This window comes from Pseudochaenichthys georgianus, chromosome 14, assembly GCF_902827115.2.
Source record: "Pseudochaenichthys georgianus chromosome 14, fPseGeo1.2, whole genome shotgun sequence".
Lineage (NCBI taxonomy): Eukaryota > Metazoa > Chordata > Actinopteri > Perciformes > Channichthyidae > Pseudochaenichthys > Pseudochaenichthys georgianus.
In genome coordinates, this window is record NC_047516.1 from 36264844 (window position 1) to 36279872 (window position 15029).

The window sequence follows — 15029 nt, forward strand, 5'->3', positions numbered from 1 at the left end:
GGAAACTATTAATATCTAATGATGCAGCACTCTAATAATAATTAATAATAATTCCTTACATTTATTTATAGCGCTTTTTCAATGACTCAAAAGCGCTTTACATATACACACATTACACATATATCATACATTGCAATGGTCAGAAAACTGTGGACAATACCCACAGGAGCAAGTTCAGGTGAAGTGTCTTGCCCAAGGGACACACCTGTCAGATTTTCTCCGACAGAACTGGGTACCTCTGAATTTGTCTGCCTTCCAGCTTATGATTCTGTTACCGTTATAAAAAAACTCCTCCTGCTCAACTCTTATACCACAAAGAAAAGGAAATGACTCGGTTATGTCAGTGAACTAAAAAAAATGCACTTCAAAGTCGTATGATGCAAGCTGCACTTATAGTTATATTGCTTGTTTGAGTCAGGACTGTTTTTGTTGTCCTTTGTTTGAATCGTAAAGGTTTATTACATTTGAGATATCACCAAGCATCAAGGATAAATGAATACCTTGACAATAAACCTTAGTCTGGTTCTGATTCTAAAGATACTCTCCCGAATTGCAGGAAAATAATCCCTTTTGCTTCAGTTACATTGTATTACTGTAGTTTTTTGTTGGCATTAATTGTTTATGTCATTTAAAAAATATCTAAATAGATTTCAATTTCTGTCTCTTTTAAAACTACATATTTGCAAAACATGGAATCAACAAAAATACTTATCTTATTTTTAATTTGTGCTGTCATTCAGTTTATTTTCTTTGTAATATCAGAGTTTCCAATGATCGGTTAGTGTTACATTTGACATGTTATGGTAGTTGTAAACTGGTGGTTTACATGACCTTTCCCCCTAGTGTATTGCAGTCAGTCATTCCGTAGCCCAGAAGGAAAAAACACCACTGTAAGTTACTGTATGACACTAAACCTACCCGTCCATTAAAGACAACAGCCGTCTTGACAGGAGCTGGAAGCTGAGATTAGTCAACAGCATGACTATTGTCTTCCCCCATAGCTGGATCTGAGGCAGGTCGCCAGGCAACAGGCAGGACAAACTGCTGTGTACAGAACACAGGCACCCTCAGATTATACACATCTCACCAGCTCTTTTCTGACACTCCGCAAACACGAGTTATAAAAACAGACAATTAAAGCACCCGTACTCAATTTCTCAGATTACAAAAAACGAGCCCTTGAGGCGGCATGGCATGTTGGTTTAAGTGAGTGATGAAAAGCTGAAGTGGTCTAAAGAATTAGCCAACAGGCTGGAGTTGCAGGGAGAACTGCAGCGCCCCTCATCACTCATCCATCATCCTGCAGCCTGTGATCCCCCTCGGGGGCAGTTCCCATGCTCTGTGCCAACCTGAGCGTGCTCTGTGGGGTCTGGAGACATAATAATAATAATATACAGGTTTAAGGCTGCAGATGCAGACCTGCCAACTCCGCCTGACATCAAGGCGGATCATTACAGCTCTCATGCAGGTGGAGCAGTGGCAGAACAGACTCTGAAACCAGATCTGTCTCCACCAAGCCTGCACGGACAGGACGTGTTGAGAGAAAGTTCTCAATATATACTTTTACTTATTTGGAGAACCAGCATGACTTTAAATAGTGACAAGAAATAGAGTATTTTGTGGAGTGGGAGAGTCTTTTCATCCTCAGTGTGACATTAAAGGGGCCCTATTGTGCTTTTATGGTTTCCCTTTCCTGCAGTGTATATTATAGGTTTTAGTGCATGTCAATGGTCTGCAGAGGCTAACATCCCTGTTCCCTCCAGAGGGAGTTTCTCTCCAACACACTACCAGCCAGCCAGCCAGCGAACCAATCAGAGCAGACTGGGTTTTCAGACAGAGGGTGAAAAGAGGAGATGCAGCAGAGGCAGTATGAGAACATTTTTGAACATTAAAGCATGGAGACGTGTCCCAGGAGAGACACTACGTACTGATGTGAAGCTGAACATCAGCAGAATGGGCCCCTTTAACATCGGTAAATCTTGCTTGTATCAAAATGTTTTGTCCCCATTTCGGACACCAATTGGATTGGAATTAAAATGGTTATAATTCCAGTTATGACTAAATAAAACAATTTCTCAACTGCAAATCAACATTTGAAAAAGGAAAATACAAAAATACTCAAGAAAACAGAAGTGCAAGGAATAAGCTTTTGCAATTGTTTCATGTCATCCTTTGTAAATACAGTTAGTTTAGTTTTGCCCTCTTAGGTGTTCAACATCTGTTTTTACGTATTATTGCACATACAGTTTGCATATTTGCGCCTTGAATAGCATTTCATTATTGTGGTTTTAAAACTGACACACCTGCGCCTTGAAAACAGATTTTTCTTTTTAAAGTTACCAATAGGAAAAAAGGTCAAACAAAATGAAGGTTTCCAATGTTTTAATGGATGATCCAGCACTGATATGTAACAGGTTAAGAACACTGAAATAATGTTTTTCATTAATGCAATGGCTCTGATGATCTACAGCATACCCCTAGTAAAGCTTGTGAGCGATGTTGGTGATCTCTTAAAGAACACTTGCAGGCATACCAGCTGCAGTGCGGTTCAGTGAAACCCTCCATCCAGCTCATGGGCTTCCTAATCATAACTCTGATGCTGGTGCTGGTAAAGTAAAAAAAATGAGCTTGTTAAGTAAAAAAGTTAAAATCCAAACACACAATGTTTTTTATGCTTTCTATTCACAGTGTACATATTTACATTCAAGCTTTTCTGCATAAGGATAACCTACAGTGCTGACAAGGCTTTAAAGTCCCAACAACTTTCTTAAAAAGTATAAAGATGACATGGAAGAGAGTTCTGTACAGGCAGGGCCTCTGCTCTTGTTAGCAGGGAGCGGAGGCCCACTGTGAGCTGCTGGGCTGCGGGCAGTCTGTGTGCTCCGTCAGTTTGAGGATGACGACCTTCCTCTGAGGCAGCTTCACCCCCAGAGGAGCGGGCGGGTCAGCTGCTGCCTGCACTGGGCTCGTAGCAACCAGGTCCTGGCTGTCCTGGGGCAGCAGCATTGTGATGATGTTTGAGTACCCCCCCTGTACTGCCAGGTGTAACGGACTGAGGCCCTGCTCGTCCAGCACAGCGCCACCATCTGGACAGTGGAGGAGCAGCTCTTTCAGGACTTCACAGTGTCCGTTCTCGGCTGCCAGGTGGCAGGGGGTGCGTAGGGCCTGGTTGGAACTCTCGGGGGCCGCCCCCTCTTCTATCAACATCTTGACTGTGGCCAGATGTCCTCGCTGTGAGGCGAGGTGGAGAGGAGTGAGTCCGTGGGCGTTGTGTGCGAGAATATCTGCCTTGTGTTTGATCAGGAGGCGGGAGGTGCTGGTGTGACCTGTCTCTGCCGCCACGTGCAGGGGAGCGTTTAACCCAGCGGACGTCATATGGATGTCCGCTCCTAGTTCAATAAGGATCCGTGCTACCCGGTAATGCCCCCTGTAGGAAGCCAGATGCAGCGGAGTGCGGCCGTCTGTGGTCTGCCCGTTCACGTCGCTGCCGGCCTGCTTGACCAGCAGCTTGACAATGCCAAGATGTCCTTGCCAGGAAGCAAAGTGGAGTGCCGTCCAGTTGTCCTTACCCCTGATCCGTACATCAACCCCCCTGCTCAGCAGCACCCGGATGACGTTCTCCTGGCCGTGCTGGCATGCCACATGAGCCGGTGTGCGTCCCTGGCCATCGGTCTCGTTGATGGCCGCCCCCCGGTCCAGCAGCAGCCGTGTGATGGCCTCGTCCCCGATCTGGGCAGCCCAGTGCAGCGCTGTGTACTGGTCCTCATCCTTGGCATTAATATTGGTACTGCGCCGACCAAGCAGAAGTTCTGCCAGGGACTTCAGGTGCTTCTCTGTGGCCAGGTGCAGGGGGGTGGAGCCACGAGCATTTGCAAAGTTGGGATTGGCATTGTTCAGGAGGAGGAACTTGATGGCCTCCTCATTGCCCAGAGTGACGGCGTGGTGGAGCAGACTGCCTCCTCCCTCGAGGGTAAGATCCACGTCCTGAGGCTGGAGGATCTTCATCAGCTTGGCAGTGTCTTTGGTCCTGATGGCCTCACACAGCTTACGCCTCTGGACCTCAGCAGAATCTAAGTGGTAAGAAGTAAAAGGATTGAGACAAAAAAAATCTAGTAATAAGGTTTCTGTAGTACTTTAAGTTTACACGAATAATGGCACGGTCACACGAGCAAAATGAACTTAAGCGGTTATTTATCACATCCCTTCAATTCTATGCAAGTGTAAGGATGTTTGATTGGCGACAAACAAATAGCAAAGATGTGCGTCTGACCAAATTTGGCCATGCCCACAATAATATGGCATCAGCAGGCGATGGTCTCTTGCATTTCTGCATGAATGACTAACCCTAAAAGTTCCACTTCATAGCTTATGATTAGCTCTTACCACATGTGCTTTCTTTCTCAAAAGACAGCGTGATGGAGTCTTGGGAGGAGAAGGCTGAGTCAGCTGACGAGATGCCAGACAGCCTCTTGCATGTGTTCTCCTTGCTGTGGCAACCTTCCTCCTTTAGTCGATCAAAGCTCCTCGAGATCCCAGAATCCACCTGGCTCAACAGCTCCGACAGGCTGTAATCTTTTTCCGGCAACATGGCTGACTTTGGACGCACCATCTTGTTGTCTTTAACCTGTAAAACAAAAAGCCAGATGAGCATATTGGGTTGTACCATTAAGTGTATTCCCAGTTATGAAGCTGCCGCTCTGGTACACAGCTGCTCTCAGTACACAGCTGCTCTCAGTACACAGCTGCTCTCAGTACACAGCTGCTCTCAGTACACAGCTGCTCTCAGTACACAGCTGCTCTCAGTACACAGCTGCTCTCAGTACAGTAGCTGTTGAATGTTGACATTGTGATTTTTTGTTGAACTTGGGTTTCATAAAGTCCTTTAAGGTCAACACATACGGAAGTTCACAACAGCCTGTCTTCTATCCGGATATTATTGATTAACAGCTGTCGCCTGTCCCTAACAGGAAGTTCACCTCTAGTCTAGTTCAAAGGAAATGAAGAAGCAGCAAGGAGGCCAAACAATCCCATCTGTCAACATTCCTGATTTGTGAGGCAACTACTGTTTAGGATCAAACATTTACACAACATGTGACGCAAAAGGTCACAGTCATGTCTGGAGCAATAAAGAGATAAGCCACTCAGTGTCTGAGGGTTTAGTAACACATTACATGAGAAAGCAATCGGGCTGTTTAAAAGCTTTAAGAAGAACATGGGAGAAGTAAAACAACAACATATGAAGTGGATAATCACTTCAGTTGTTTGTCCCCATTGGAAAGGGAGCTGTACATGATCTACTGTACTACGCTTGAACAAAGCGGACAATAACCCCCCATGTGTCGGATCTGTCATTAGCCCGCATGGTTTTTCATACCACTGCTACGCTGACGACACCCAATTCATTCTGTCCTCTCCCCGCTCAGAGACCCAGGTCGTCGCACGCATCTCTGCTTGTCTAGCTGACATCTCTCAGTGGATGTCTGCTCACCACCTCAAGCTCAACCTTGACAAGACTGAACTGCTTTTCCTTCCGGGAAAAGATTGTCCCACTCTTGACCTGACTATCAACATTGGCACCTCTGTTGTTTCCTCAGACTGCAAGGAATCTGGGTGTGACCCTAGATAACAACCTGTTCTTCACTGCAAACATCGCTGCTACAACCCGCTGCTGCAGATACACGCTTTACAACATCAGGAGGACCTCTGCAGCTCATCCAGAATGCAGCGGCTCGTCTGGTCTTCAACCTTCCTAAATCTTCCCACACCACTCCGTCCTCCGCTCCCTCCACTGGCTTCCGGTAACTGCTAGAATCCACTTCAAGACACTGGTACTTGCGTACCATGCTGCGAATGGATCTGGCCCCTCCTACATCCAGGACATGGTTAAACCGTACACCCCAGCGCGTGCTCTACGCTCTGCATCAGCCAAACGACTCGCTGCACCCTCGCTGCGAGGGGGACCCAAGTTCCCATCAGCAGAAACACGTGGGTTTGCTATCCTGGCTCCAAAATGGTGGAATGAGCTCCCATTGACATCAGGACAGCAGAAAGCTTACACACCTTCCGGCGCAGACTGAAAACTCATCTCTTTCGACTCCACTTCGAGCGATAGAATGACTAACAAAGAACTGCTAACAGAGCACTTATATACTAATAAAGGACTGGCTTATCTATAGCCAGTTGAGTAGCACTTGAAATACTTGGCTCTATGAAACCTGATGTACTTTATGATTCTGTTTTCTTCAAGGTTGTGTCTTCCTGGTCGAATGCACTTATTGTAAGTCGCTTTGGATAAAAGCGTCAGCTAAATGTAATGTAATGTAATGTAATAACACACACTACGTCTTCCATCCTTGGGGCTTTGGTCATGTGTTACCTGGTCACTAGTGAGAGCGTTGGGGGTCTTGGGCTCTGGCTCTGACGTTGACGGGGTTGCTGTCCTGGTCTCCTCTTGAGGTTTAGAGCAGAGATCCTCAGCTTCAGATGTGATTTCTGGAAGGACAACAGCTCTGTGTCATGTTTCAGTGATAGCAGGGATAGATTAGGGTATACAAGAGGAATGGAAAGCTTAAGTTAGGAGAAAGAATATATATATTAAACTGGCCTGTGTAATTATATATGCTAATGTTGTGTTTAGCTAAAGGAACAGGAGCACTGGGTTTGAGATTGATGTTCTTCATTTGCTAGAGGCTGGTACAATATGTGATTTCTAATACCTAACTAGTGTTGCCAAAATAATTCACACACCTATATTATTGCTGTATCTATTGAGCAACACAGAAAAAAAAAAGAATGCCATCAGTCACTTCCTCTCTTACTTTGTTTATTGTGCGTATTTGTCTCTATTTTGGAAAATGTGTGTCTTGTGACGTCCTGTGAAGAGAGCCTTATAGAAACTATAACCTCATTATTTCAGATGTACACCATTTAATCACCTGTGCATCATTAACGTCATATCAATATTTCATTTTCTTTTTAATATAACGGTTAAAACCAATACTAATATATTGCAACTGGAACCATTTTAAAATTTGCTCTGGTGTATTTGCAAAAACAAATGTAAAGATTATTGTAACAAATAACAAATAAAGGCAATAACACCCAGTTTATTGTGAGTGACGAGGCACAACTCACCCTGGAAGCTGGGTCTGGCGTCCGGGTTGGTGGTCCAGCAGCGCTGCATGAGGCTCAGGAACCCAGTGCAGGCCGAGGGCCGGCAGCGCGGCACAGCAGCCAGGTCCGGACGCACCCCCTTCACAACCTTCACCATGATCTGAAGGATATTGTTCTCACCTAGCAAAAGAAAATAAGATACTTCAGTTTCGTCACTTATATTTCAGGTTATGCTCAGATAAGGCAGTGTGTGACCACTGTTGTTTCCCACGTTAAAAGCTCTCAAGAGTTCCTGCCCCGGCCTTTTTCTATCTGACTGTGGGATCAGCCATGTCAATGATTCAGAACAAACAGGTAGAGGCCTTAATCACTGGTACTTCACCTTCTTTTGTAACCATAATACCCTTTGCAGGTGGAGGAGGAAGAAGGAATGGGATGGTAACCAGGCCACTTTTTTACTTTTTAATTACGTCTGGATCAACATAGGCGGTGCCAGTGCCAACCTGTGATCCTCTGCTGGGCTTTAAAGGAGCCAAATACCTTGTAGAGAACTGCTACCTGATACGCCTGGGAGAAAATATACCCTGCCCAACTGCCTGCTTTGGAATTCAAAGAGTAAACAAATAAGCACCAACAATTGTTTACCTTAAAAAAGGTAATTGTAATGATTTACAGCCACCTGTAGTCCCTACAATGTGACTAATAATAGCAATTTTAGCTGTGGCAGCAGTATAACTCGATGTAGACTGAAATGTCTCTGGGTTGTGCGATATTGTGTACAGACATTCATTTTCCCCAGAAGACGATTCTGCTGACTTTGGTGATCCTCTGACTTGGTGCGGTCAAGCTCTAGCGTAACCATCAGAGGCGCGGGAAGGTATTTTGAGTGGGGGTGCTGAGGTGCTGCACTCCAGTGAACACTATTACGGGCACTATAGAGCACGCACAAAAGCACTCCCCACACGCACACACACGGTACACCCGCGACTGTTACAATGAAGGCTCGATAATCAGCTCACGGCATATAGGCAGGGGTAAAGTGCTATTTTCTATGAGTGGGGATATATTTTAAATATTGAAGTTAAAAGCATCAATCTGGTGCACTTTGAGAGCAACATGAAGAGATCTATGGATACATCTCTCAACACCCAGATGAAACACAACTGGAAGCAGATGTTCTTTTTCTTTATGGATATTTTACAAATCACTCCCCTTTCAAACTGTATTCTTGTTTTACTGCCATATAGTATTTAATAACTGTTTTTCATTTATTCTCTTATTTGTTTTATAACTATAATGATCATATGAAGGTGTGCCGCGGAAATAATCTTTTGAATAATTTGTGACCAAACCGTTAGAGACCCATTGAGATAACTTAGACTAAAGTGAACTATCTAAACACTCAGAGAGTCCTTTAGCTCACCTGAGTCTCTCAGTCTGAGAGGAGAGCTCTCCTCCAGCTGGTTGTGGAACAAACAGCTCCTTATGTCCGTTAGTGCAGCTAGCTAACCAGATGCTAACAACACTGTCCCTGCTGCTGGCACCGGTCGGTCGGTCGGTCGGTCTCTCTCTCATTATTACAAATTACAGTCCTGCCGTCCTCTCTAGTGTCATGATGAGGTTCACGTAAAGCACGGTTAATGTGTTATATTATTGAGGTAGAATTGTCAACAATGTGGAATGTATTGGCTACATATTAAACAGATTATGCACCAGCGGGGAGCAGCAATAACCCGTCAAATAATAATTCAGACAGGGGGAGCTCCGCACCCCCTGCCCGGCGCTAGGGGTGCTGCAGCGCCCTCAGCACCCTCCTTCCCACGCCCATGCATGAGATGGATATTTATGGTGTGAAATATGTATCCAACAAAACTAATAACATTCCCATCATCTTACCTGCACTTGGTGTAATTGTTAAAGGCCACATGTCAATGGTCCTTTCTACTGATCATAATACCATTGTTGAGGGATATTACAAACTCACATTGTTTGGCATACAGCATCTCTGTAAACTACGTGTATTCACTCTCTCCACCAAAGGGCTCGTTGGAGCTCTTGCCCCCTCCCTGTGAGCCCAGTGTGCTCCGATTGACCAATCCACAGACTTCCTCACACACACGCAGCTCTGCTGATTTCTCCTCCCTGGCTGCAGGCTAATAACAGACAGTTGCGATCGCGGCGAAATTCTCTCTGCAGACCCATTCTCACAGCGTTTATCAACCTTTTTCTTCTCAATATCAAGCCACACTTATTGTTTTTACTTCGGCCTAGACTTTGTGTGTGCTCGGGGTGATTCACAACGTCCGATTGTTTCACGTTGTGAATCGCGCTGAGCTCCGTGGAGGTGTGATTTCCTTGTTTAGCGATACACAGCGAAACACAGCCAAACTCACCATGAGCACACACACAGTCTCAGCCGAAGTAAAAACAATAAGTGTGGCTTGATATTGAGAAGAAAAAGGTTGATACACGCTGTGAGAATGGGTCTGCAGAGAGAATTTCGCGCAATCCCAACGGTCTGTTATCAGCAGCAGCCCGGAGGAGACATCAGCTGAGCTGCGTGTGTGTGAGGAAGTCCGTGGATTGGTCAATTTGGACCAATCAGCGGGGGCTTAACGTAACGGCTCCGCGGACTTAACGTAACGGCTCCACGGATTGGTCCATTTCGTTCCGGTTACAACATGACGTCCTGATGTACCCGGAAGAATCAAATGGATGATGACGTTTCACCAACGAGGCGTTTTGGGGAGTTCTTCTCTGTGTTAGAGTTTTACTCGCTACAGGGTGTACTTTGAGGGTTTTGACTCTGCACACCGTTTACATGCATAAAAACCTTCATAACACACAAGGGGACGGGTGATAACCGGAAAAGCATGACATGTCACCTTTAAGTTCCAAATGTTAGCATGCTAACATATTAATGTAAGATTACGACCATGGTTAATATCATACCTCTTTTCCGCATGTCAACATTGTCATTGTGAGCATGTTAGCATGCTAGTGTTAGCATTCATCTTTGAAGCACCACTGTGCCTGAGTTCAGCTCCATAGCGACTAGCATCACTGTAGACTTGTGTCTTGTTAATTACGTGTTGCCATAAATCATTCATTAAAAAATAAAAAATAAACCAGACCTTATCAAGAAGTCTATCAATATGTTCAGTTACTATCATTATTTATACTTTTGTTTTTGTTGGCCTCTAAGGAAATCCGTATTGTTTTCATGCAAGTCTCACCTTGGTAGGGTTTCTTCTGTGTGAGAATCCCCCAGATGACTATGGAGAAACTGGAATAGAGGCAAACAAAAAATTAAGAGATGTCAGTACAAAGAAAAGCTCAGACATAATGCTGCCAAACACATTTCCAATATGAAGCTGAAATACTGTAGCTTATGCTCCCTGTTTAAACCAGTGCAGTCAGTTTATCAAAAATAATTTTATGTAAATGTGGTTATAAAATATGTTCCCCTTTAACTGAAACTTTGTAAGAAAATAAAATGCATCTGTCTTCAGTAATGTTAAACATGGTGTAACTAATGGGCTACTCCATCTCCTCGATGTGATTAATAACAGTGATTCATGAAAGGGAAAAGGCCGACAGTCAGGAAAAACCTGCATTGAGTGCTGAAAAACAAACCTGTATACATCGTGCTTGGTGTCCGACGCTTTGTCCTTCTCAATGATGCTCTCGGGCGGCAGATAGGCAATGGTGCCGCAGAAGCCGTCTCTGCTGATGTCATCAGCCCGAGACAGGCCGTTCCAGCGGGCCAGGCCAAAATCAGATATCTGAGACAGAGAGAGATCAGATAAGACCCTCAAACAGAGCACCCAGCAGCTTTCTCTCAGGAAGCAGCGTGACACTGATGACTAAGTCTGCCCACTGAGCCCCATTATGAGCACTCAGTGTATGATGCGGGCAGCCGTGTCCCAGCCTGCAGAGAGGAGAGGCCCTTCACGTTTCAGAGTGCACGCCCACACTCTTTCAGGCACACACTGACAGAGGGAGCTTTAATAGGAGCTGAATTAATCCTGTCGGGACAAGCCCGGTGAGGTGTTTACATCCACATATTAAACTCCAGAAATGACAGTTCCCACCCATCGCTCTCAGCACAGTTGAGCTGCTCTGAGGTTGGACAGAGGCTGAGAGACGCCCGTCTGCCCAGAGCATGTGCCGGGCTGCCACATGAAAATGGATCAAAAGGAATAGCAAACCTCCTCATGGCTGACATTCCTTTACACTGACATCCAACCATGTTTATAACAAAGAAGACTGTGATATAACTTCATGGCCATCCTCAACCACCAAACATGACATCCTTAAACTATGATTCAAAACAATTATAATAATTCATGATTTTGATTAAATTAGTAATGTTAACAGATTGGTGAGTTTTCTGCTCTTTTTGTCTGTATTTATTTCTGTTAGCTTTCTTTTCTTTCCTGTTTTGATTATTCTTTTAGTTTTTAACTAGTAGTAGTTAACATTTATAATATTTTCATTAACTGAATTGTATGCAATCTTCTGTGTGCAAACATATAAATAACTTAACATTGTCATAATATTACACATATTTCAGATATGTTCCCAGTACCAGCAGAATATGATAATAACCTTTGCTGTCACTCATTTCATAATGAACTCAATGCAGGCAACAGACAAACACCACTCAGTGACAATCTCCGTACCTTGACGTGATAGTGAGCGTCCAGCAGGATGTTGGCCGGCTTCAGGTCCAAGTGGAGCAGGGGGGGGTTCATGCAGTGCAGGAAGTTCATCCCCACCGCCGTCTCGTGGATGATGCGGAAGCGCAGCTCCCAGGGCAGCGGCTCGGTGGCCAGCAGGGTCTCCAGGGAGCCCGTCTCCATGTACTCCATGACCAGGCCCTGGGGGTCCGTACAGATGCCGTACACAGGCAGGATGTAGCGGAACTTGGCTGCCTCCATCTTCTTAGCCTCCTCCAGTAGCTCTGAACGGTCCCTGGGTTTTCAAAGAGGATACACAAAGTGAAATGTGAGTGGCACCATTGAACCATGCTCCTCTGCTGGAGGGACTGTCATTTTAAAAACAAAACTGAAACACAGTTTTATGGTATGTAGGTTAGCTTGTTTTTAACCACATACATTTTCACACAGGTACTTATCAACCTTCTCGTAAAACAGTGATCTGGTAAGTGTGAGGTCATCCTACTCTTTGAGCGGTCATATTTGGCAATACCTTTGTCCGAACACAGATTCCGGCACACCATGTAATGCTGCTGAACTCACAGCAGCATGTTTACTGGCATTGCCCTCAGAGCTGTGTCAGACGTCTGTTATTGATTTAGCACTGCTCAAATCCAGATTGTGGATTGTACTCTTGGCTCTTCCGAGGCCTCCAGGGCATGGTGGCCGGCCTGGAATGCATCAGGCAGCCGGCCGGTCTAACAGAGCTCTTTTTCTGTTGCTCAACCTTTGCACAGCTCTCTTTATCAGTGCACTGGACCTGCCGGCATACCTCACACACAACCGGCAGGTCATTCATGACCTCAGCGAACAAGCCTCTCGCAAGGGTTGCTTTCAAAATGCAAACCCTTAATGAAGTAGATGAGAGGAAGATATATCAGCAAGGGGAGAACTCTATGTTTCCACCATGGATCAAATGAAATGAGATGCCTAGGGGTCTATTAGTGGTGACATGCATCAGGTTACTAGCATGGTCTATAGAAGGGAGCCTGCCTATAATTGTCCTTTATACGCAGTACAAGTGAAGGAGGCAAATCCCCAGGTCTGCCAGGCAGGAATAATCTAAGGGAGAATGGGAAAGCACTTGTTTGCTAAATTCTTCATCTAATCCAAAGTGCTCCTCAGCAGCACCCTCAGAACCAAACAATGTCCCTGTTTTAACAGACAGGCCCGGTAAGACCTGTTCTACGGCTTCTTGAATTGTGTGTGCCACACAGCAGCAGGAGACAAAGGTGGCTTTGAGTCCCTGCTGCTGGTGATATGCGTGGGTCAATGAAGGCTGCAGTCAAACCACTGTTTATATACTTTGCAGTTTGGGGATGATAACATCTGTGGTTCAGGTTCAGCGAGGCTTTAAGTTGCACAACAGGTTCTGAGAGGATTCAAAACGGAAGGTTTTAGTGATATGATATTGATAATAGATGTGAAGCGCACAGATGAACAATGTGTGCACACATAGCCAAGAAGAATGGAAAGTTCCATAGATTGTTATCTCACATAAACACTTAAAATCACAAAATATAAAATCACCTTTTTGTAGGGATCTGTGCAGAGCAAAAGCATGAGTCGTGGTTTTATGCAAAATCCAAGAGGGTTGAGCAACCCGAACATTGCCTGGGGGAAAATACCACCTTTTTGACATTTACATGAATTGAAATCACCTCCCAGTATTCCATAGAGAAACATGTCTGTTGATTGGGGAAACCAGCAGTGCACCTTTCATGTTTGGGTCTTGTTAGAATAAGTAAACAGCTATGGCCCGGAGCAATGTGGCTTACTTTTGCCTGGGGGAGAAATCAACATGTCAGTGGTCCCTCAAACACAAGCTCACAGGCTAGAAAGCTGAACATGGCCCCTTTGACCCCTGTACAGCCGCACTGTGTGCCCGGACGAGCAGCAGGTGAGTCACACATTCCCTGGTATTCACCTCTCAAGGACTCACAGGCACTCACTGAAAGACTTCTCACCAACACAGTCACAATATAAGCCTCTGTCTGCCTCCTGTGGCCCCTCATGAAGGAAACTAACAGAACAGAGCCGGGAGAAGACAGTTTGAACATGTGGTTCATCAGTTTATCAGTTTAAAGAGAATCCATGTGGCACAGCAGCCATAACTCACTTGTCATCCATATGAAGGCAGGGAGGGCACTTGATAGCCAGCCATGTTTTCCACTGTACGTGCCTGACTTTGTATACTTGTCCAAATCCACCTGAGCCTATTTTCTCCCAGCTGTCAAACATGGAGGAGTCAAAGGTCCTTAACAGCCCCATATTCCCATGTGGAGAATCCTGGGCGTCCATGTCCGTGTCGAGCGACCCACCAGCAGGGCAAACTCCTCTTTTATCCGTTTCCAAGGCACAATCTGGGCACTGAACAGTGAACACTGAACTGCTGCCTGCTGGTGAGCTCTTCCTTGTTTTCCCCTCAGTGGGGCCCCTCCCTCTCCTCAGGTGAAAAAAGGGGTTGGGCCTGCATGGAGCTGTTTCCTGACACCACTTCATGGTTCTCAAACAGAAGAGTTTGAACACTTGAACAAGACAAGGCACCATGCTGGCTGCCAAAAGGGTTGTTTTCAGATGCCTATACAGCCCCCAGATATCTCAGATCTCTGCCATGAAAGACGATAACAGTCTCTGCATTAAGCCGGAGTCCATGAACCAGGAATGTGTCCTTCCATTTGTCTCGCTGCACACCATTACCCTCCTAAAGCCCCCTGAGGTAGGAGCAGGGAGTACATCTGAACAATAGGTGGGTTATTATGGGATATTGACCACATGCTTTTGGGATTGTGTGGACTCATCTTGTCAGCAGAGCCTCTCTCACAGATGAGGATTGTCATGACAGGGAATTTCACATCATGTCAGATGAGTGTCAAAGGAAGGAGAGCAGCCATGGAGCTGCGTCCTCTGTGTAATGGAAGTTTTTGTGTAGCAATGCAGTGGGAGTCCCGACTCAGGAAGGAGACAGGGTAGAGCAGGAGCTTCGATGTCAAACACTGGAGGTTTATTTGGAGTTACGGCCGGAGGATTCACATCACAAGTCACACAGTCACGGTCTGACTGCACGGGTGGTTGCCACGTCAATTCTGCAGCGCCTCTCTCGTTAGCCCATTTAACTGGTTTCAAAAGAGAGTAATCAACATATTTAGATAAGATAGCTTTAGACAGTTTGGGCACACTGAGTTACCTGCGTCC

At 45.4% G+C, this 15029-nt stretch overlaps 1 protein-coding gene across 1 annotated transcript; it reads right to left on the reverse strand.

Annotated features, from left to right (window-relative positions):
* Positions 1–2303: 2303 nt before the first annotated feature.
* Positions 2304–14226, reverse strand: ripk4 (receptor-interacting serine-threonine kinase 4). The gene is made up of 8 exons (XM_034099242.2): positions 13954–14226; positions 11799–12090; positions 10750–10898; positions 10350–10399; positions 7135–7293; positions 6377–6492; positions 4384–4624; positions 2304–4070 (listed from the first exon to the last, which is right to left on the reverse strand). The coding sequence occupies exons 1-8, from the start codon at positions 14133–14135 to the stop codon at positions 2827–2829; spliced, it is 2433 nt and encodes an 810-aa protein (XP_033955133.1). The 5' UTR covers positions 14136–14226; the 3' UTR covers positions 2304–2826.
* Between the last annotated feature and the right edge of the window lie 803 nt (positions 14227–15029).